The sequence below is a fragment of the Pan troglodytes genome, chromosome 7, assembly GCF_028858775.2.
Source record: "Pan troglodytes isolate AG18354 chromosome 7, NHGRI_mPanTro3-v2.0_pri, whole genome shotgun sequence".
Classification (NCBI taxonomy): Eukaryota; Metazoa; Chordata; class Mammalia; order Primates; family Hominidae; genus Pan; species Pan troglodytes.
In genome coordinates this window covers 107,277,340-107,296,710 of record NC_072405.2, presented here as the reverse complement: position 1 = coordinate 107,296,710, position 19,371 = coordinate 107,277,340, and the positions used below count along the sequence as shown (strand labels likewise).

General features: G+C 38.9%; 1 protein-coding gene across 5 annotated transcripts in view; it reads right to left on the bottom strand.

The window, feature by feature from the left end:
• The window catches only part of CPQ (carboxypeptidase Q), a 619,593-nt gene that overhangs the window by 185,536 nt on the left and 414,686 nt on the right, over nt 1-19,371 (bottom strand). For all 5 annotated transcript variants that reach the window (XR_008536792.2, XM_063816441.1, XM_054656909.2 and 2 more), the window contains one exon: nt 8,054-8,255. Coding sequence is in view for 4 of the 5 variants with exons in the window: in XM_063816441.1 (XP_063672511.1) it covers nt 8,054-8,255 (202 nt within the window). In the remaining variant the exon portion in view is untranslated. The remainder of the gene's footprint in view (nt 1-8,053; nt 8,256-19,371) is intronic.

Below are 19,371 nucleotides of genomic sequence, written 5' to 3'. Positions count from 1 at the left end.
ATGAACAAGAAGAAAATAGTCTCTTCATCCTCAATCCAGTTAAGGAGATAAAGTACGAAGTATATTAACTTTAAAGTTAAAGTGTGTGCTTTAAAAAACAGTTCAAGGCAACAATAGAAGAGACTTCATAAAGCAGTGCATGACTAACTGCCCAATGGTATAACAATTTGCTCTTCTCCTACTTGGTAATTATCCTAGAAGGCATGAGCCAGGTCTGCTTTGGGCAAGATACCCAGTGGTTTCTGTTTGAGCTGAAGCAGATCTACTGCAAGAGGGAAGAGCAGAAGAAGCTTATAAGCTGTTCTGATGAACAATTTCCAGGAATGAAATATTGATGAGGATGTCATACACTGCTGTCAAGCAAATAGCAGTCAGTGAATAGCAAGAGCTTTGACTCATCTGAATTAAAGAGGTAAGAGGTAACCACCTACTATAATTCTCTGTATAGCCTTTATCAATGTCTACTGTTTTTCTCTATTCTTAATCTATTTCTTAGTTATAGTCTATATCTTCCCAGTGTCCCACCCCTCCATCACAATGTAAACTACACAAGAGCAGAGACCTGTTGAGTCTTTTTCATCCTCTCTCCTCAGTGTCTCAGCGTTTGGTTTACAGCAGGCACTCAACACATGCTTGTTGATTAAATGAAACTGCCCTGGCTATTTAAACGAGGGCTTGAGGGTTACAGCCACAAATCAGAGAGGTTCCTTTTCATGTTCCCAGTAGGGCGAAGTCTGCTTACCATGGAGCATCAATCTCTTCAAACATCACTGCACAGTGTTTTCACCATAAGGGAGGCACCCTTAAATTAGGGACAACAGGGGATATAGAACCGCTGGGCTGCGCTATTCCATCTGGTGATTGGAAAACGCAGGAGTCCTGGGTCCAGAGGCTGAACCTTCAATTTACTTTACAGTACCATTTCTACTTGTGTCCTGATGTCTCCTTTCTTAGAACATTTTAGAGGAAAGGCCTTTGCAAATGTAGAAATGGAAAGTTTTAATTTAGTTCTGCTTAATGCCATATGAGGTATTGGGCAGAAATAAGCAAGATGGAAAATACGTGAAATTCTGAGTAATCTGTGTATTTGGTACTTCAACGTGGAGTCTGAACTATTATAGAAAAGATGACATAAACTAAAATATGATTTTTAAAACAACACAATATGCAATGAAAGAGGACAGCTCAATGAGTGATGTCATTACTAAAGTAATCATAACTTACAGTTGTGTCTTGCATTATAGTTAATAAACCTCATTGGCATTATCTTACTCTTCCTACAGACATGGATCCTGCTTATTCAGCATTTGAGTCATGGACATTTTGTCTAGGGCCAGGCACTTGTAGGCACTGAGAATTCTGAGGAATTCACAATTGATCACAATTAGGAGAACAAGATAAGTACTAAGAGGAGAGGTGAACACAGGGCATTGTAGGAGTGTACCCAGGGGACATTTACTCAGACTGTAGCAGATTGCAGAAGGTTTGAGAAGGAGGAGAACAAGGAGCTGCATCATGAGTGAGTAGAAATTAACTGGTGAAAAAGACAGAATAGGGCAGGTCCAGTGGCAAGGAAGTATGAGAGCAGCAGGGTGTGCCTGGAACTTCAATTAGACTTGTATGACTGAGAGATGGATAGAAAGGAGTGGAGGAGTCTTTAGGGTTTTCTAGGTATACGGTCATATCATCAGCAAACAGCGACAGTCTGACTTCCTCTTTACCGATTTGGATGCCCCTGATTTCTTTTTTTTAAATTACCATTTTCATTTGTTTGTTTCCATACGTTATTGAGGAACAGGTGGTGTTTGGTTACATGAGTAAGTTATTTAGCGGTGATTTCTGAGATTTGGGGCCTTGAATGCCATACTTGGTGAACACTTTATTCATACATACTCTGGAGACAGCAGGGCGATGCTGGAGGATTGGAAGCAAGGAGCAGGGATGATCAGATATTGCAGCTACTTTTAATTATTTACCCAACGGATATCATCATTTTTTCCCTAAAGAATCCCAATTTTTCTCAAACAGCTTCTCAGGAAGTTGTTTTTCAGTGAATACTGGGCCCCACCCTATGCCTAGGAAGTAAAATTTGATCAGTATAAGCCAATCTAGGTAATTCCACTCTATCGCCTCTGCATGATTTAGCCACAGACATATGTCACAATTTTGGCCAATAATATGGAGTTTAAGAAACTTGTTTTAGGGCTTCTAGAAAACATTTCCTCACTCTTCAAAAGGGATATCTGTTACAGACATTCTCTCTTCCACTACTGCACAATGTATGAGAATGTGCTGCTTAGAGCAACTGCAGCCATCCTGGGACCACAAAGAGACAGGCCTGACAAAAGTCTACATGCTGAGAATGGCAACATGGAAAGATGTAAAGAACCAACATCCCTGAAGTGGTCAAATGGCCAAATTATGCACTCTGTAACACCTGCTGCAAAGTTCTTTTTAAGCGAATTTAAAAACATCATCCCCTTACTGCCATTCTGACTGGGTCTTCTGTTTCATTTTGCAGCCAAAAGCATCCAGGTTGATATACTGATTTTCACTTTAGAAAGTTCATTCTAGAAGCAGTGAGCCAATTAGGTGAAAGAAGATTAAAAACACAGGTTGGGATATTACTAGGAGGCTGCTGTAGGAATCAGTGAGTTTTGGTGAGACAAGGTCTGTGGGGTGGAGAGGAGGGAATGGGTTTAAGAAATAGCAGGGATTTGGAGTAAACAGGACTTGTAAACATTTGGCTTTATGTCCTGGGTGCTTTTGAGGTTTCTGAATTATAGTGCCTGCTAATGAGATAGGGGACAGAGGAGGAGGAGAACACAAGTGGAGGCCTGGTAGAAATAATGACTCATAGGTTACCAGACTTATTTTGCAGATGAAATAACCAAGTCTCATTACTAGTCTGTGTTGTCTGTGAGAGCGTGGATCTTATCTGTCTTTTCTTACTACTGACTCTCCAGTACCATACAATAGTTGATTAATAAGGATGCTTAATAACAAATAAATGAGGCTTAGAAAAATTACACCGTTTGCCTACATAGTTAGAAGTTTTGAAGTCAGAATATACACTCAAGTCCTCTAACTCCTTGCAATACACTGTCTACCACAAGCCACCACACTAAAAACAACAACAACAAAAAGTTGAATTTCAGATTCTGAAGCAGAGGAGTAAACTCTTCTTGGCAGATATAGAGTAAGAGTGGGCTCATTCTCTCAGGTCACAGTAAGAGGGTATTTAATTTTCTTTCATTAATGTATATTTTGTGAAAGAGTTTCTAAAGAAGAAATATATTCAAGAAGGATACACTTAGGGACATCTAAGAACCATGGATTATACCTCATTGGTGACATACTCAGAATGAAATAGACTCCTTTCATCCTAACCTGGAGCTCATATAGGAGAATCAGGCAAAAACTTGAGATTTAAAGCCTCTCTATTATCTGGAGTGAATAGAGACTAGCTTAAATCCCTCTTAGGTCACTTTAAGTCATTTCTTGTATTGTCTTTCAAATTGTCAGGGAAGAGCAATTCACCATTTTATGTGTGAGAATCACTAAAGTATTGAAAGATACATCTTCTCTCAGTCTTTGCTCCTTTAAGAGAAATAATCCTTATTGCTCTAGGCTTCCCAATTTATATCATTCTCCCAATATTTTTTATACGTTTTTGGCTCTTAGTATCCTTTATTTTCTTCATATTCTTAAACTGAAGTATCTAAAAGCTTGTCTAGACAATAATTATTTCAATGTTTTTGTTTCTGCTAAGTCAGATTTATAAGAATTTAAATGTCTCCTAAAATTAAACCGACAGCTATGGAATAGGCAAAGAATGAGAAATTATTGACCTTAACCTCAAAGAACTGATCACTGCATATAGGCAGCAGGATGCACATAAGCCCCTAGTGTTCCAAGAACAACATCATAGTTTGTAATTCACATGCCAGGTTGTGGGACAAAGACTTGAAGCGCGTTAGAAATTTGGAAAAGCAATAGAGCACTACGGACTCAGGAAGGATTCATGAACACCAATGAATACAGAATGAACCTTAAAGAGCACTGAGGATTTAGAGGGAAAGAATAGGAATATGGAAGGAGGTGGACATGGGAGAAGGCTGGAATCTGAAGATCTAGAACAAAGAGTTTATGCGGAAAGTACATCCAAGATACTTTTAAAGAAAATCTTTTTTCCCCAAAGCCTTATATTAATGTTGACAGTTATTCTGTCCATTATAGATATCATCTAGATGGGTAAAGGATATCATCTTTTCTCTCCCAAAGATGGCCGTATTATAAATTGATCCTTTTGTCTTCTATAATTAATGAAAGCAATGTTGAATTTTAATTCTATCTGTGTGATAGATATACAGTTCTATCAGTATTTTGGTAAATAGTATACATGGAATATTGGGGTCTAGTCATCATAGAGTCACCTCAAATTATAGAAATTTAATAGGCCTAGAACATGGTAGGGACTCAATAAATGTTTATTGAATCCATGAAAGAAAAAAAGAAAGAAAAAAGGATGGAGTTTAGAAATATTATTTAGCATTAATTTTTTAGAAGTTAGGTGAGCAGTTATTTAAATGATAACTTAATTAGTATTTAGAATCCTACCCTTAGCTTTAAGCTATAATTTGTCAGGCCTTCACAAATATAGGGTACACAACTGATATATTTTTACTTTTTTCTTTTTCAGACAAATTCATCTTCATCTTTTAGAAAAAAGATGAAGAACCCAAATATGGTTCTTCATCCTTTTCTTTTTTTTTTTTTTTTTAGAGACAGATGGGGGTCTTGCTGTGTTGCCCAGGCTGGTCTTAAACTCCTGGCCTCAAGCAATTCTCCCACCTTGCAGCCTCCCAAAGTGCTGGGATTACAGGGGTAAGCCACTGCACACAGTGAGGTTCCTGAAATTTTCAATAGGTGACAAGAGTTATAAGCAGTACCACTGTTTCTTCCAGGAGTAGCCCAAATTTGAAATATCAAAGGATAACTCAAAAGTAATAAAAGGAAGACAGCAGTAATTTGGTTCTGTCTTATAATGCTCTAAAGGAAATAAAACAGCATTCAAGGAAACATTTATAGTCATCTAAATGAGCTACTGACTTTATGTAAACCTTTCTGATCTTTCAGAGTTAAAGAAGGGAGTAGAACAAAGAATGTGAGAAGATATAAGTAGTTATTTACAATAACAAACTCCTTTCTCCCAGGGGTAAATCACTGTGGAGCAGGAATGGACTGAAATCCTTTGCATAAGCAAGAGCTGAGTAAGATAAACATTTTAGACACTGCCAGAGATTTGGAGACTTCTCAGCATTCCAGACCCCTCAGTGTTGTTGCATATTGTGAGAAAAGGGCCACCAGCCTTGAAGCCAAAATGGCCTGTTCTCAGGGTGACTCCTGCCCTAAGGGCAGTATAGTCTTGGGCAAGTCATTTAACCCTTATGAGTCTGTTTCTTCATCTGCAAAATAGGGATAATGGTAATTGTACCTCCTTCATAGGATGGTTGTATGGATAAAACAGTGTCTGCAAAAAGCCTAGGTACTTCCTACATATTAGGAGTTCAACACATTTTAACTCTTATTAATTCTTTTTTGTTTTTTTGTTTGTTTTCAGATGGAGTTTCACTCTTGTAGCTCAGGCTGGAATGCAGTGGCATGATCTCAGCTCACTGCAACTGCCGCCTCCTGGGTTCAAGCAATTCTCCTGCCTCAGCCTCCCAGTTAGCTGGGATTACAGGCTTGCACCAACACATCCGGCTAACTTTGTATTTTTTTAGTAGAGCTGGGGTTTCACCATGTTGGTCAGGCTGGTCTCAAACCCCTGACCTCAAGTGATTTACCCACCTCGGCCTCCCAAAGTGCTGGGATTACAGGCATGAGCCACTGCACCCGGCCTCTTATTAATTCTTATACAACCATAATGGGCTCAGTCTCCCCACTCCATTCTATTAGGTAGAAATCAAATCTGACCTCATCTTAAACCATGGCAAAGACAGAAAATGCTTTCTTATTTTAGGTGAAAAGAATCAAATTAACCTGATCACTCCAAACAGAACCATTCTTATACAACATGTACATGTGAAGGAAAAAAGCTAGAGCCAAGTCTCAATGATCAAACACAACAAAAAAGAAATACCTGGGATGGGGAGGGACAAGTTTTTGTTCCCAATTCTGTCTTAGGTTTCAGCTCCTTACCTCACCTTGAACCACCCCCAGTCTGCACTCTCATTCACCCACAGTCTACCAGTCTTTTCCTCACAGCTACCACACAGCAGCTTATTCAGGGTTTCTCAATTTTTAAGAAGTTCCTGTTGAAATATTTCAGGCTCAGAAAAAATCTAGAATTTCATACAAATGATTCTATATAATTTAAAGGGCAGACTCTCTCCCCTACACTTAGATCACGTTCATCAATGACACATATGTAGATAGTATTGGATCTGTCCGGAGAAGTACAGCATTGTAAATGGAAATGTTGCTTTAAGAGATTTCAAAATATGTTAACATACACAGAACAAAGAACAAAGGAAAATAATTTTGGTCTTTCTATTAGAGTACAGAAAAGCTCCTTTTATTTTTAGTTATGAAAGATTATTATAAACCTTAAAACTTAAAATATGCCTTAAAAATCTGCAGTATTGCAAGAATAAGCTTTTTAAAAATCTTAAATCTATATAGTATGTTACTATTGGTAAAATCTACTTTGCAGCCTGGAAAAAAAAATCTGGAGTGGAGTAGGTCCAGAGACACTGTTTTAGTACCTCTGAAATGTTTGTAGCCACAGAAATATTTCTGAATACAGCAATGTTAAAACTGTTCAAATGTTAGGCTTCCTATGTGTATAGTACAAATACAGAACAATTTGCAGATGGATCCTTTAACTTTTTTGGATTATGGATATAATGGTGTTGAGGAAGCAACCTCGGGTCACAAACAATATCAGTAAACTTTTTCAATGGCCAGGCTTAGGTAACTTTGTGAAGTAGTATACATTTGTCTTCTTTAAGACTGTTCTAGAGGCCAGGCATGGTCGCTCATGCCTATAATCCCAGCATTTTGGGAAGCCAAGGCAGGCAGATCACTTGAGCCCAGGAGTTGGAGACCAGCCTGGGCAACATGGCGAAACTCTGTCTCTACAAAAAATACAAAAGTTAGCCAGGCATGGTGGTGCACACTCATAATCCCAGCTACTCGGGAGGCTGAGACAGGAAGATTGCTTAAGGCCAGGAGGTGGAGGTTACAGTGAGCTGTGATCATGTCACTGCACTCCAGCCCAGGTTACACAGTGAGACCCTGTCTAAAAAAAAATAAAAAAAAATAAAAAAAAATAAAAAAAAAAGACTGTTCCAGCTGTTCCAGCTTGTATTTCTGTAAGTAACCTCCTCATGTCCGCTCCCATTTCATAATTTCATCCCTGACCCCAGGGACTTAGGACTTCTCTTCAGGATATTCACATGATAAATCACTGCCCAGGGTAAATTAGTTTATGCTCAACCTCTTGCACAGGAGTCTTTGCATTAAGGTAAAACATGATTAAAAGAAAGTACCCCACCCTCAAGGAATCTATCTCTAATGGTGAAATTTCAGATACCACAGTGTTTTAATAGGGAATTATTTGGATCAGGGAAGTTTTTCTAGCACAGGACTAGAACTAGAAGGATATTAGTAGTAATATTTGCCTTCTACTCTATTTCTCAAATTTTGGTTATGAGATCATTTGTGCTATAATCACCAAAGATACCTCCTTAAAAAACAAAACAAAACAATGGATTTTTAGGCCCAATTCCAGAATGACTAAATCAGAATCTCTGGGAGTGAGGAGCTTATACTTTAGAAAGAGTGGAGGGATACAGATGGGTAAACAAATACAAGGTGAGGACTATTATCCCAGTTTTGGAAATCATCAGATTATACCTTGAACAAAAGCTTAAGGTTTCCATGGACAACCTGGCCTACCAGTATTCACTGTGCTCTATTAAAACAGAAATTTTATTTTAAATTGTTGGCAATATATAAGGAACACAACTTCATCTTTTGGTCTTACCAGGCACTCCAGCTTGGATCCAAAAGTTGATGTCTGTCCCTTCTCCATGGCTCAGGACCTGAGTGATATTGAGGGGCTTCAGCAGGCTCATAACCTCCTCCATGATGGCCCTGGCCTTTTCACTGCCAGTGAATTGCAGCCCAGTGGGTAAGAAGGTTCCCGCGTCAGACTCCATCACCAGACTGTAGTTGGAAATATTTACCTAAACACAAGAGAAAATTGTTTGGTTCTTATCTGTTGCTTCAGTGCTTTCTCCTTGGGAACTATCAAACAACAATTACCAAATACTTTACATCCTTACGGCTGTGCCAAAACACATGTTGCTGTGCCTGACTTAAGGTCTGCTCTGCATATTATCTAACCATTCTGAGATGCACAATTACTCAGCCTAGGATTTGCCAAACTCAAGAGTTGGCTTGAAAGGATTAAAAAAATATAATTAAGGGAAATATAAAGCCCCATATTAAAGATGTTCAGTTATTTCTACTAGCAATAATATTCTTTCAACTAATTTTCTTAAGTGTTCACTGTGTTCCAGTATACAATTCCTCCTATGTGGCAGGGATCTCCAGATAGTATTAGCCATGCTCAGACAAAAGAAGGTATGCTCTGTGAACTTATTTCTTTGCACCTCTTTCCTCTAAATGGATATTCTATCTTATCTTAATTGTGAGTTCTGCCGAAGCTTAAAGGCATCAAGCTGACAGGTTTGTCTTGGGGTTCTGATTTTGTTGTTGTTCCATCTGTTGAATCTCCAGGGAGGGAGGTAATAGAACAAGGCATGAAACACTGCTCTCCCTGGTGTAAAACCACAGCACTGTTAATTCCAGGCAACGCTGCCAGGCCACTAGTTCATAAACTCTTTCCAAATAAAGTCTGGTAAGAAAGCACACAGTTATTTCATGTAGCCAATATTGTCACGGCACAAATTTAGAATATAATAGGCTCTTGACAGGTTGCACAGTTAAATTGCTACCCAGCCCGAAAACTTGCAACTTTAAGATCCTTCAAACTGGCCAGCTCATCTGTTTCCCAGGAGCCAACCACATCTTCAAGACCTACCAACTGCCACCTTGGTTGACTTATTCCCAAGCTATCCTTGGACAAACACTGCTACTCATTCCTCATTACTCACCTAGTAAAAAATCAATAATAACATTTGTACATTGCGTCCAGAGAGCTTTCACATTTGCAATCTCCTTTGGTGTTCTTTGGCAACTCATAAAATAGACAAAGCAGTATTATTAATGTTGCTGTTTTATAGGAAAGGATCTGACAATCAGGGAGGTCAAGCGATTTGCTCAATGTCATACAGCTGGCCAATGGTAGCGCTGGCTCTGAAACCCCCTGCTTTCCAAGACTCCACACTACCATCACTAGCATGGCACTGGAGGGTAAGCAATACTTGTTCTGCATTTAGAATGATTTTCCACCTACATAACAATTTGGGGATTGCATAGTATTTTTTTCTAAAACAGATTCCATTTTACAATGATTGCCTAACCTTTTGCTTTGGAAGTATATTGTAGTTATAAGGGCAAGAGCAGTGACAGTTTCTAAAGAAAGATGTTGCCAGCATTTACTGAATGCAGGGCCCTGGGACACCAATATTTTTTGTTATTGTTAATGATGAGAAGGTTAACGATGCAGAACTCTGTTCATATTTCTGCTCTCACTTCTAAGGGACTTGTCTTCATGGTGATTTTCAGTGAAAGACCCAGGGCATTTATAATAAAAAATGCCACCTCAGCTTTCAGCTGAGGATACTGCATTATGGTAGCATCATTAGAGTTAATAATATGCAAAATATTTGCATTAATGTCTTACATTCAGGGCTCGTTTAACTAGTACACTGATGCTAAGTCAGCAGGTTGACATGTAATTTGGCAGTCCTAAGCCTCTTCCCTTCTATGCCCTGCCACACCCACAACCCTAAACCCTTTCCCTCTCCTGCAAAAAGGAGAAAAGAACATTCACAATATATCTTGCAAATGAAAACAGAATTGAGTCATCTTGTTTGTGAGGGTTTCCATATTGCAGGCAGATCCCATTCTTCCAACAAGAAAATCAGGCAAAGTGCTTCTAGTCATGTACTGTGTAGGTTAAAATTGGAGCTACATGATAGGAAGAATCAATATCATTAAAATGGTCATACTGCCCAAAGCAATTTACAGATTCAATGCTCTTCCTATTAAACTACCAATGACATTCTTCACAGAACTAGAAAAAAAACTATTTTAAATTCATATGGAACCCCAAAATAGCCCAAATAGCCAAGGCAATCCTAAGCAAGAAGAACAAAGCTGGAGGCATCACGTCACCCAACTTCAAATTATACTACAGGATTACGGTAATCAAAACAGCATGGTATTGGTACAAAAATAGACACAAGACCAATGGAACAGAGTAGGGAGCCCAGAAATAAGGCTGAACACCTACAAATATCTGATCTTTGACAAAGCTGACCAAAAAAAAGCAATGGGGAAACGGTTCCCCATTTAATAAAGGATGATGGGATAACTGACTAGCCACAAGCAGAAGTTGAAACTGGACCCCTTCTTTACACCATACAAAAATCAACTAAAGATTGATTAAAGACTTAAATGTGAAGCCCAAAACTGTAAAAACCCAGAAGACAACCTAGGCATACCATTCTGGACATAGGAACTAGCAAAGATTTCATGACAAAGATGCCAAAAGCAATCGCAACAAAAGCAAAAGTTGACAGATGGAACCTAATTAAGAGTTTCTGTACAGCAAAAGAAACTATCAACAGAGTAAACAGACAACCTGCAGAACGGGAGAAAAGTTTTGCAAGCTATGCATCGGACAAAGGTCTAATATACAGCATCTATAAGGAACTTAAACAAATTTACAAGAGAAAAACAACCCCATTAAAAAGTGGGCAAAGGACATGAACAGAGGCTTCTCAAAAGAAGACATACATGTGGCCAACAAGCATATGAAAAAAAGCTCAATATTACTGACCATTAGAGAAATGCAAATCAAAACCACAATGAGATACCATCTCACACCAGTCAGAATGGCAACTATTAAAAACTAAAAAAAGTACATGCTGGTGAGGTTGAGGAGAAAAGGGAACACTTATACAATGTTGATGGGAGTGTAAATTAGTTCAACCATTGTGGAAAGCAGTGTGGCGACTCCTCAAAGACCTAGAGACAGAATTACCATTCAACCCAGCAAGCCCATTACTGGGTATATACCAGTTAAGGGGAAATAGAAATCATTCTATATTATAAAGACACATGCATGTGTATGTTTACTGCAGCACTATTCACAATAACAGAGACATGGAATCAACCTAAATGCTCATCAGTGATAGACTGGATAAAGGAAATGTGGTACATATATACCAGGAAATACTATGCAACCACAAAAATAATGAGATCATGTCCTTTGCAGGGACATGGATGGAGCTGGAGGCCATTATCCTTAGCAAACTAAGGCAGAAATGGAAAACCAAATACCACATGTTCTCACTTATAAGTGGGAGTTAAATGGTGAGAACACATGGACAGATAGAGAGGAACAACACACACTGGAACCTACCAGAGGGTGGATGGTGGAAGGAGGGAGAAGATCAGGAAAAATAACTAATGGGTACTAGGCTTAACACCTGGGAGAGAAAATAATCTGTACAACAAACTCTCATGAGGCAAGTTTCCCTATGTAACAAACCTGCACATGTACCCCTGAACTTAAAATAGAAGTTTTTAAAAAGTGGAGCTAGTTAGCAGTTTGGCTGTTAGACCCAACATTAATGAGCAGCCTGATGAGTTGGACACTGCCCTGGGCTCAGTCTGTTGTATTCCTGATTCAGCAACTGATACACTGGGCTACCAAGGCAGGTGAATGGCCTCTCCCTCTGTCCCCAAGTCGTGTTACTTTGGTCCTTGGCTTCTGCATCTGTAGGTTGGGACAAAAGCTTGAATAATGAGCCTGTCCATATGAAGCTTCAAGCACCTTTAAAGAAAAGGCCCTTAAACCAAAGCAAAAATGGTTGCATGAATTGAAAACCAGGGCTTCTAATAATGTGTTCATTAAGTGCTTCCTGGTCCTCTTTAACTACAAATGAACAGATGTCCTAGGGACAGGGGACTTCACAGTTTGTGAATGCCATTGTGCAATGTCACAGGATGTTGACAGGAACGTAGAGAATAGTGTAAATAAAGAAGGTTTCAAAGGTGCCCTAGGCTATATATGTGGCAGCCATTTTAGCAGAGAGATCAAAAGTGTGGGCTTCTGAATGATCCAGACTGGGTTTGACCCTCACATCAACCAATCTTTAGCTGTAATGGGGATGATAATGGTACCCAGCTCATGGAATTGTCAAAAACAGTACATTGTAAAGGCTAGGGCATAACTAGCACTTGGTAAACAGTAGCATTACTGTTGTTACTGTTCTTGGCACTGAGCATCAACACTTCTCAGATTTTCAAGGATGGTCTCAATATAAGCCCTTCTGTTAGCTGATTACAACGATGCTAGGCAGAATTTCTGTAATGTTTCCTACGAGCCAGACACTATGTGTAACGTCTTACAGCTCATCCCATGAGTGTGCATGATCATTCTTTAAGTGCTCTTATATTTCTCATCTGACAGATGAAGTAACTGAGGTTTAGTCAGGTTGACTAACTTTCCCATGGTTACCTAGCTAGTTAAGTGGTGCAGCCAGAATTCCAACCCAGAGGAATTCCTTCTACCTCCTAAGCAGTGCTCTCAACCTCTCCACTGCTGGGTCTCCTGAAAGTCACTTCTGTCAGGCCACAAGTCCTCACTTTAATTCAGAAATACAAAGACCGTAGTTAAATGTATACATTAAAAACTTTTTTTCATGATCATAACACAAGGTATACTTGGACAGAAGTTGTTGTTCCTGCTAAAAAAGTAATTTGTTTAAGCCAAGAAAGAAATGAAAACAAAAACAAAAATCTCTTGCTCCACAATTTGCTTCCAACTAGAAATAAAAAGCCTAAAATAATAAAACATCTTTTCAAGCCAAATAAGACAGGATGTGTAGATATCAGTAAACCAGAATTCTGGCATAGGTATAGAAATGTTTGATTTCTATTCGTGTAGAACTTTTTAAGTTGCTGCTTACATGATGGCAGCGTTTTATTGTTTTCTATTTATATATAAACATCTCCATATGTTTTCAATAAAGAACTAAGAAAACAAACCACCCACCGTCCATGACACTGCTTTTTCTCTACATTTATGGAGTCATTATCTAATTGTTAGCACATGGCGAAGGAGTTGGGACAATGTCTCTGCACAAAGAAACTGGAATGAATAGCTGTGTCACTGGGCTGTTAGAACTGCTGCTTCTCAGGAATATGTTGTCACGAACATCCTTATTCCTGAGTGTGCTATGTGTGGGGACACACTCAGTATAGATTTGAAAAGCTGATTATAGCTAGTGACAGGGAGCAGAGTAATGCTCATTTCACCCAACCCATTTTAACACATGTAACAAGATATTCATCCTCTTGTTTATAGGGTGTAGGAAGAAACCAACTTCTAGAGGCTGAATGCTTTATTGCTGAGATAACCAGCACCGATTGAGACAAGCTGAGGCACTTAGAAGAGGAGGCTGAGCAGCTCAATGATAAACTCAGATATTATCTGTAAACCCCCTATTTTGTTCTCTAAATAAAGAGAAGCAGCTCTTTATTAGGAGCCATGAAAACTGTCATTCATTACCATGTAATATACATAATGCAATGTAGAGGAATGCTCCAAGGTAACCTCTTACGGTCAGATCACTGGATTAGTTAATATCTGCTCAGGGTTGAGGATTCATAATTTTGTCTTGTGCTACAATCACATGCTGTAACACTTCTGTTTCTTTTTTTAAGGGTCAGGCTACTCTGCCAAAGAACAATTTGGTTACCATTAGCATTCTTTGGGTGCAACGCAAGATTCAAAAGAAAAGTGTTTAAAATACATATTGCATGTTTTAAAATACTTACTTCCTAATATAAACACAAGGATGATGTTTGTGTTTTTTGCTTTTATAAAATTCTAGGCTACTTTTCAGAAACATAGACCCAAGTTCAATAATAGCTCCTTTCTCTCCAAATTTGGCTTCTTTGTTGTTTTTTATCTTCTCATAACCTAGAAAAAATAACCTATGAGACCACCATGGAAAAATAAATGAAATAAACGTATTTTCTCATGTTTCTCAACATGTCTTTGAATTTGACTAAAAGTGATATTGAAGTCTCAAGATCAAGTGGAAAGAAAAGAGACTCCTAACTATTTGAATTAATCATGTAGCCTCCTCAATTTATTCTTCAAAGAAGTAAACTCCACACTGACACAGGGCAATCAATTTTAGTAACTCTTTCTTGCCCTGTAAATGTAAATATTTTACAGATAACGGTGGTGATGCTGTTTGGTCAGGTGGTAGGCTCAAAACAAGTTCTCAAAAGCAAATCATCTTACAATGTGTGTGCTGAGTTGCTGCAATCCTGTTTTGCAGTTCTGCCAGTGACCCTGGAATTCCCAGTTTCTGTGGATGAAGGTGATTTCTTTACAGAGCTTCAGCTCAAACAACTAACATGATTGGACGATAGGTAAAGAAGGTTCTCCTGCTGTGCAAAGTAGAAAGACAGCCTTTATTTTCTGGTCAGATCTACCCTGAAGTTCAGACTTTTCCTTTTGACCTTTACTTTCAGTCTCCAGCACTCAGTTTTGAACAGCTTTGGGCACCCAAGGGAGAGCCAGGAAAGGGATGATAACATAAATTATTTTATTTGATAGCTCAACTGGCTGCAGCTTGGGGAAATGGGCAGTCTTGGGTAAGTTACATTAGTACCAAAATTGCAGACAGAGCGGGAAACCTAACACATGCAGGAGCCTCTGTGGATCTAACCATCTTCTCACTGCACTCCAACTATGGTTTAGCCACCATCGTACCTGGAGACAGGAACAGAATGAGTAGCCACTGGAGATCCCTTTCCAGACCTATCATTCTCTGTGTGTGCACAGAGGTATTCTGTTCTGAGACAAACCTATGTTTTCAGGCAGTCCAATGTTCGCAATGTCATTTGAAGCACTCTAGATCTTAGTGAATTCTCCTCTCGTGCTTGTTAAGGTCCGTGGATAACTCTTAAGCTTACCAAAAACACACGATCCCTGCATAAATGACACTACGGTAATAACAGTGAGCCGGAAGGCTAAAAATGTGGCATAAACATTAGCTAAAAAGAATAATTTTATTTATATTATATAGCAAATCTGACTGCATTTGATATGCTTTTTTAAAAAATGCAATATCCAGGATATTTGGTAGATATGACTTAAAAAAAGGCTTACATAGCAAATTGATATCTATTTCAGCTTCTAATTTTATTCTTTCATGTTGAAGCAATATAATAATAATAGAAGTAGTGGGACTCAAGAGCTCACAATTAAATTTTGATTCCTTTAATGCTATATATTGGTCAAGTGTTTCATGCTACTGGTTTCACGTTCATTTCAGTATGCAGTTGTAGAAGAGAAAGTGCCAACACAGCTGGGTTTGTAGGAGCAGACTTCCCTGCCTTTTTCATTCTCTATCCCTCTCAGCCCCCTCTTCTAACAGGTTATCTGTCAGTCTTTCCTGTTATACCCACCACACTACTATTCTTCTCCAGGTTCAAAAGGTAACAACTAAATTGCCTGCCTGAAGAACCTTTCCTTCATTTGACCATTTTCCTTTAACACTGTGACATGCTAAATAAACTAACACATAAAGATGTGTTTCTTGTTTTTGATGGCATTGTTGTACCAGCCAAGATAGTGCTTTCTGGTTGACCTCTAATGTCCTTCTCTTAGTTGGGAAGACTGCAGCAGCTTCTTCAAGTCCCTTTCTAAGGTTATAATGGACCGCTAAGTTCATCTACCCATAAGTAGACAGGTTATTTTTTAAAAAAATAGTACTCATCATTTTCTTGTCCTGCAAAAATAGACTACGCTATACTCTAGAACCCAAATATTTACTCAATCCTAGGGTGTATTAGGGTGTATCATATTAAAACCCAATTTGTGAGTTTTTCTTTCTCTAGCCTACAGACAAGCACTTTCAGCATTTCTGGATTGTGACAATATCCCCATATGCCTTATTTGATCAAGTACTCTTTACAAATATTAGTTAAGATGCTAAACACAACTTTAGAAATAATTATATTTTCTTAGGCGGGCCTTTCCTTCTTCTTTTCAAAAGAAAATTAGCAGGTTTGAAACCTTATGAAAAACAAAAGTACCAAAATATGAACTTCAGGGCTCCTTGGTCTGCTCAAGTGACTTCATGCCCTACTTCTGCCCAAGCCTTCTGTGACTACCGTCCATACCCCTCCCTAATTTGTTGGCCTATTGCACTTCATTCAATTTTTTTTAAATACCTGCCTTGCTCCTGCAAAAATTTAAGGCTTTCTACAAGAAAATATCCTAATACTGTACTAAAAGAGTAGGTAAATGCACTAGAACCAAGAAAATGCCATGAACACAGGAATCACGTGTGTGGATCTCTGCCATATCTCTAGATTAAATAACAGAACTAAGCATATAGTAGGTGCACAATAAATGTTTAAGGCAAAGGAAAAGTCACAATTTGGAACATTTTGACACAGCCTTAAAAGCAACTTGAGGATGTAATTTAGCTCTAGATTGTGGCTGCCAGTGTGAGAGCGTGATTGATGTATTACTGAGCTCTCATTATCTAGGAAGAGAAAGTGCACCACCATCTCCTTGAAAAAAGCAGTATTTTTTTCTAGCGCTCAGTTCTAAGGGGAGTAATTACATGGCTCTTTATATGAGGAACGCTGGACAAAATAATGGACACAGTCTCCAATAACAGTTTTACAAAAGATGCAGAAACACTTTTCCTAACACTATTTCTTACATATTGATCCTCAATTAAAGCCAAAAGCAAAATATTAAGTCACATTTCAGTAAATGTGTTTTTTCAGGAAGCAAAATGTATTTATTCAACAGTTATTTTGACGTAAACTTGAGTGATAGGGTGACTATACATTTTTGTTTGCCCTAGGAAGTCCCAGTTTACATCCCCTGTCTTGGTGTTAATTAACAGAGCCTCCTTTCTCTTGCAAACATTTCCTGGTTTTAACAATAAATCATATTTCCAACCTACATATGAGGGTATCTATATATGAAGATGACTAAGATAGGGTTGTTTTCCTAAAGGAGGGGAGAGTTTACCAGCAGAGGCAATAACTGGCTAATACATTAAATGTGATGAGTTCCATGAATATGTACAAAGAAGGGAAAGCAACTACTGAAAAATGTTGGCAAAAGCTTGATAAAAGAGGTGATGTTTGGCCTCAGCAAATACCCTAGATTGAAAGTTTTCCCATGAGAGCAGGGATCTTGTTAGTTCATCAGCATATTCTCAGAACCTAGCTAACGGGCACTTGAAAATACTTGTCAAATGAACAAATGACTTTATTCTAAGCATCCAACTAATGTCCAGAATGTAGCTTTCCAAGAGAGGATCAGAGCTTAGGCAATCCCTAAAAGGATAAATATAAGCATGTTCTGTAGAGTATCTCACTCTCAAACATTGGTTGTCCCTCCTAGAATTTTTGTAGGCATTAGCAAAAAATTTAAAGTGGAAACCATTAGTGAGCATCAAATTTCAAACCTGTGATGGAGCTGCACTTGACATTTGTTTACTCCTGGAAATGCTTTCTTCCCTTGGCTTCTGGAACCTCAGACTCTTGGCTCTTTTTATGCTTTACTGGATGATCCTTCTCATTTTTCTTGGCTGGTTTTCTCATCCTCCTCACCAATAGACATTGGGGTGCTCAGAAACAGACTAAAGGCCTCTTCTTTTCTCTATCACACTTACTGTGTTGGAAACCTTATTTAGGCTCATGGTTTTAAATAAATCTGTATGGTGATGAGTTCCAAATTCATATTTTCATGCATCTCCTGAATTCTATACTCATATCCCACAGCTACTCAGTATCTCCACTTAGATGTCTAATTGTGTATTAGTTTCCTATTGCTGCTGTCACCAATTACCACAAAGTCACTGACTTGAACAACACAATTTGTGTGTGTGTGTGTGTGTGTGTGTGTGTGTGTGTGTGTGTGTGTTTTGAGATAGGGTCTCACTCTGTCACCAAGCCTGGAGTGCAGTGGCATGATCTTGGCTCACTGCAGCTTTGGCTTCCCAGGCTCAAGCAATCCTCCCACCTCAGTCTCCTGAGTAGCTGGGACTACAGGTGCACCATCACGCCCAGCTAATTTTTTTGTTTTAATAGAGGAAAAGTCTCGCCAGGTTGCCCAGGCTGGTCTTGAACTTTTGGGCTCAGGTGATCCACCCACTTTGGCCTCCTAAAGTGCTAGGATTATAGGCATGAGCCACTGTGCCCAGCCTAAAAATTTATTCTCTAACAGTTCTGGAGGTTGTAAGTCTGAAATAAGCCTTACAGGGCTAAAATCAAGGTGCTGGTAGAGTTGGTTTCTTCTGGAACTCCTCTCTTGCTTGTACACCCAAAATGCAATCTATCAACAAATCTTGTTGGCTCTATTTTCAACAAAGACCTACTCTCCAACAACTTCCCATCAGTTTCCCTGTTCTGACTCAGTCCAAGCGACCACCAGCCTTTACCTGGAGTACTGCGGTAGCATCCTGTCTCCCTGTTTCAGCCCTTGCCTTCCTTCAGCCTATTTAGAAAATGGGAGAAATGATCTTGGTCAGGGAGAATCTGAAGGTGAGAGTTGAATTATTATTTATTTGGCTTTATGACTAAAGAAGCCTCAAGTTGTCTACAGAATATGGACTTGAACCTCAAAAGGCTGAAAAAGTTAGCCACAAAACCGTCTCTATCCAATTACATCAGCTGACTTATTGAAGGAAAGGTGGTGCATCCAATGGCTTTAGGAACTGGTGGCAACAATAGCCCTGGAGAAAGGAGAGAGGGGAGTGAGACATCAGGAGGAGGAAGAAAACAGTTCAGAGAGACTGATTCCAGTGAGGGTCATGATGATGTGATAAAGGAGGCTTGTGGAGAATCCAGACCCTAGGACCAGGGGATCTTCAAGATGAAGAGACAGAGCCTCTAAGGGCACTATATTCCCTGGAGAGCAAAACCAACAATCACAGCATTGAAAATATAGAAGCTGAGCTTCCACTGGACAGGGGACAGGGGTGTTGTGAGAGGGTAACTATTATTTTCCATTCAGATGGAGCATTTATATGAAGAAAACTCCATGCCTATGGCTATCTGTAGACTTCTCCCCTGAACTCTATACTTAAAACATTTTGTTATTTCAATAACTTT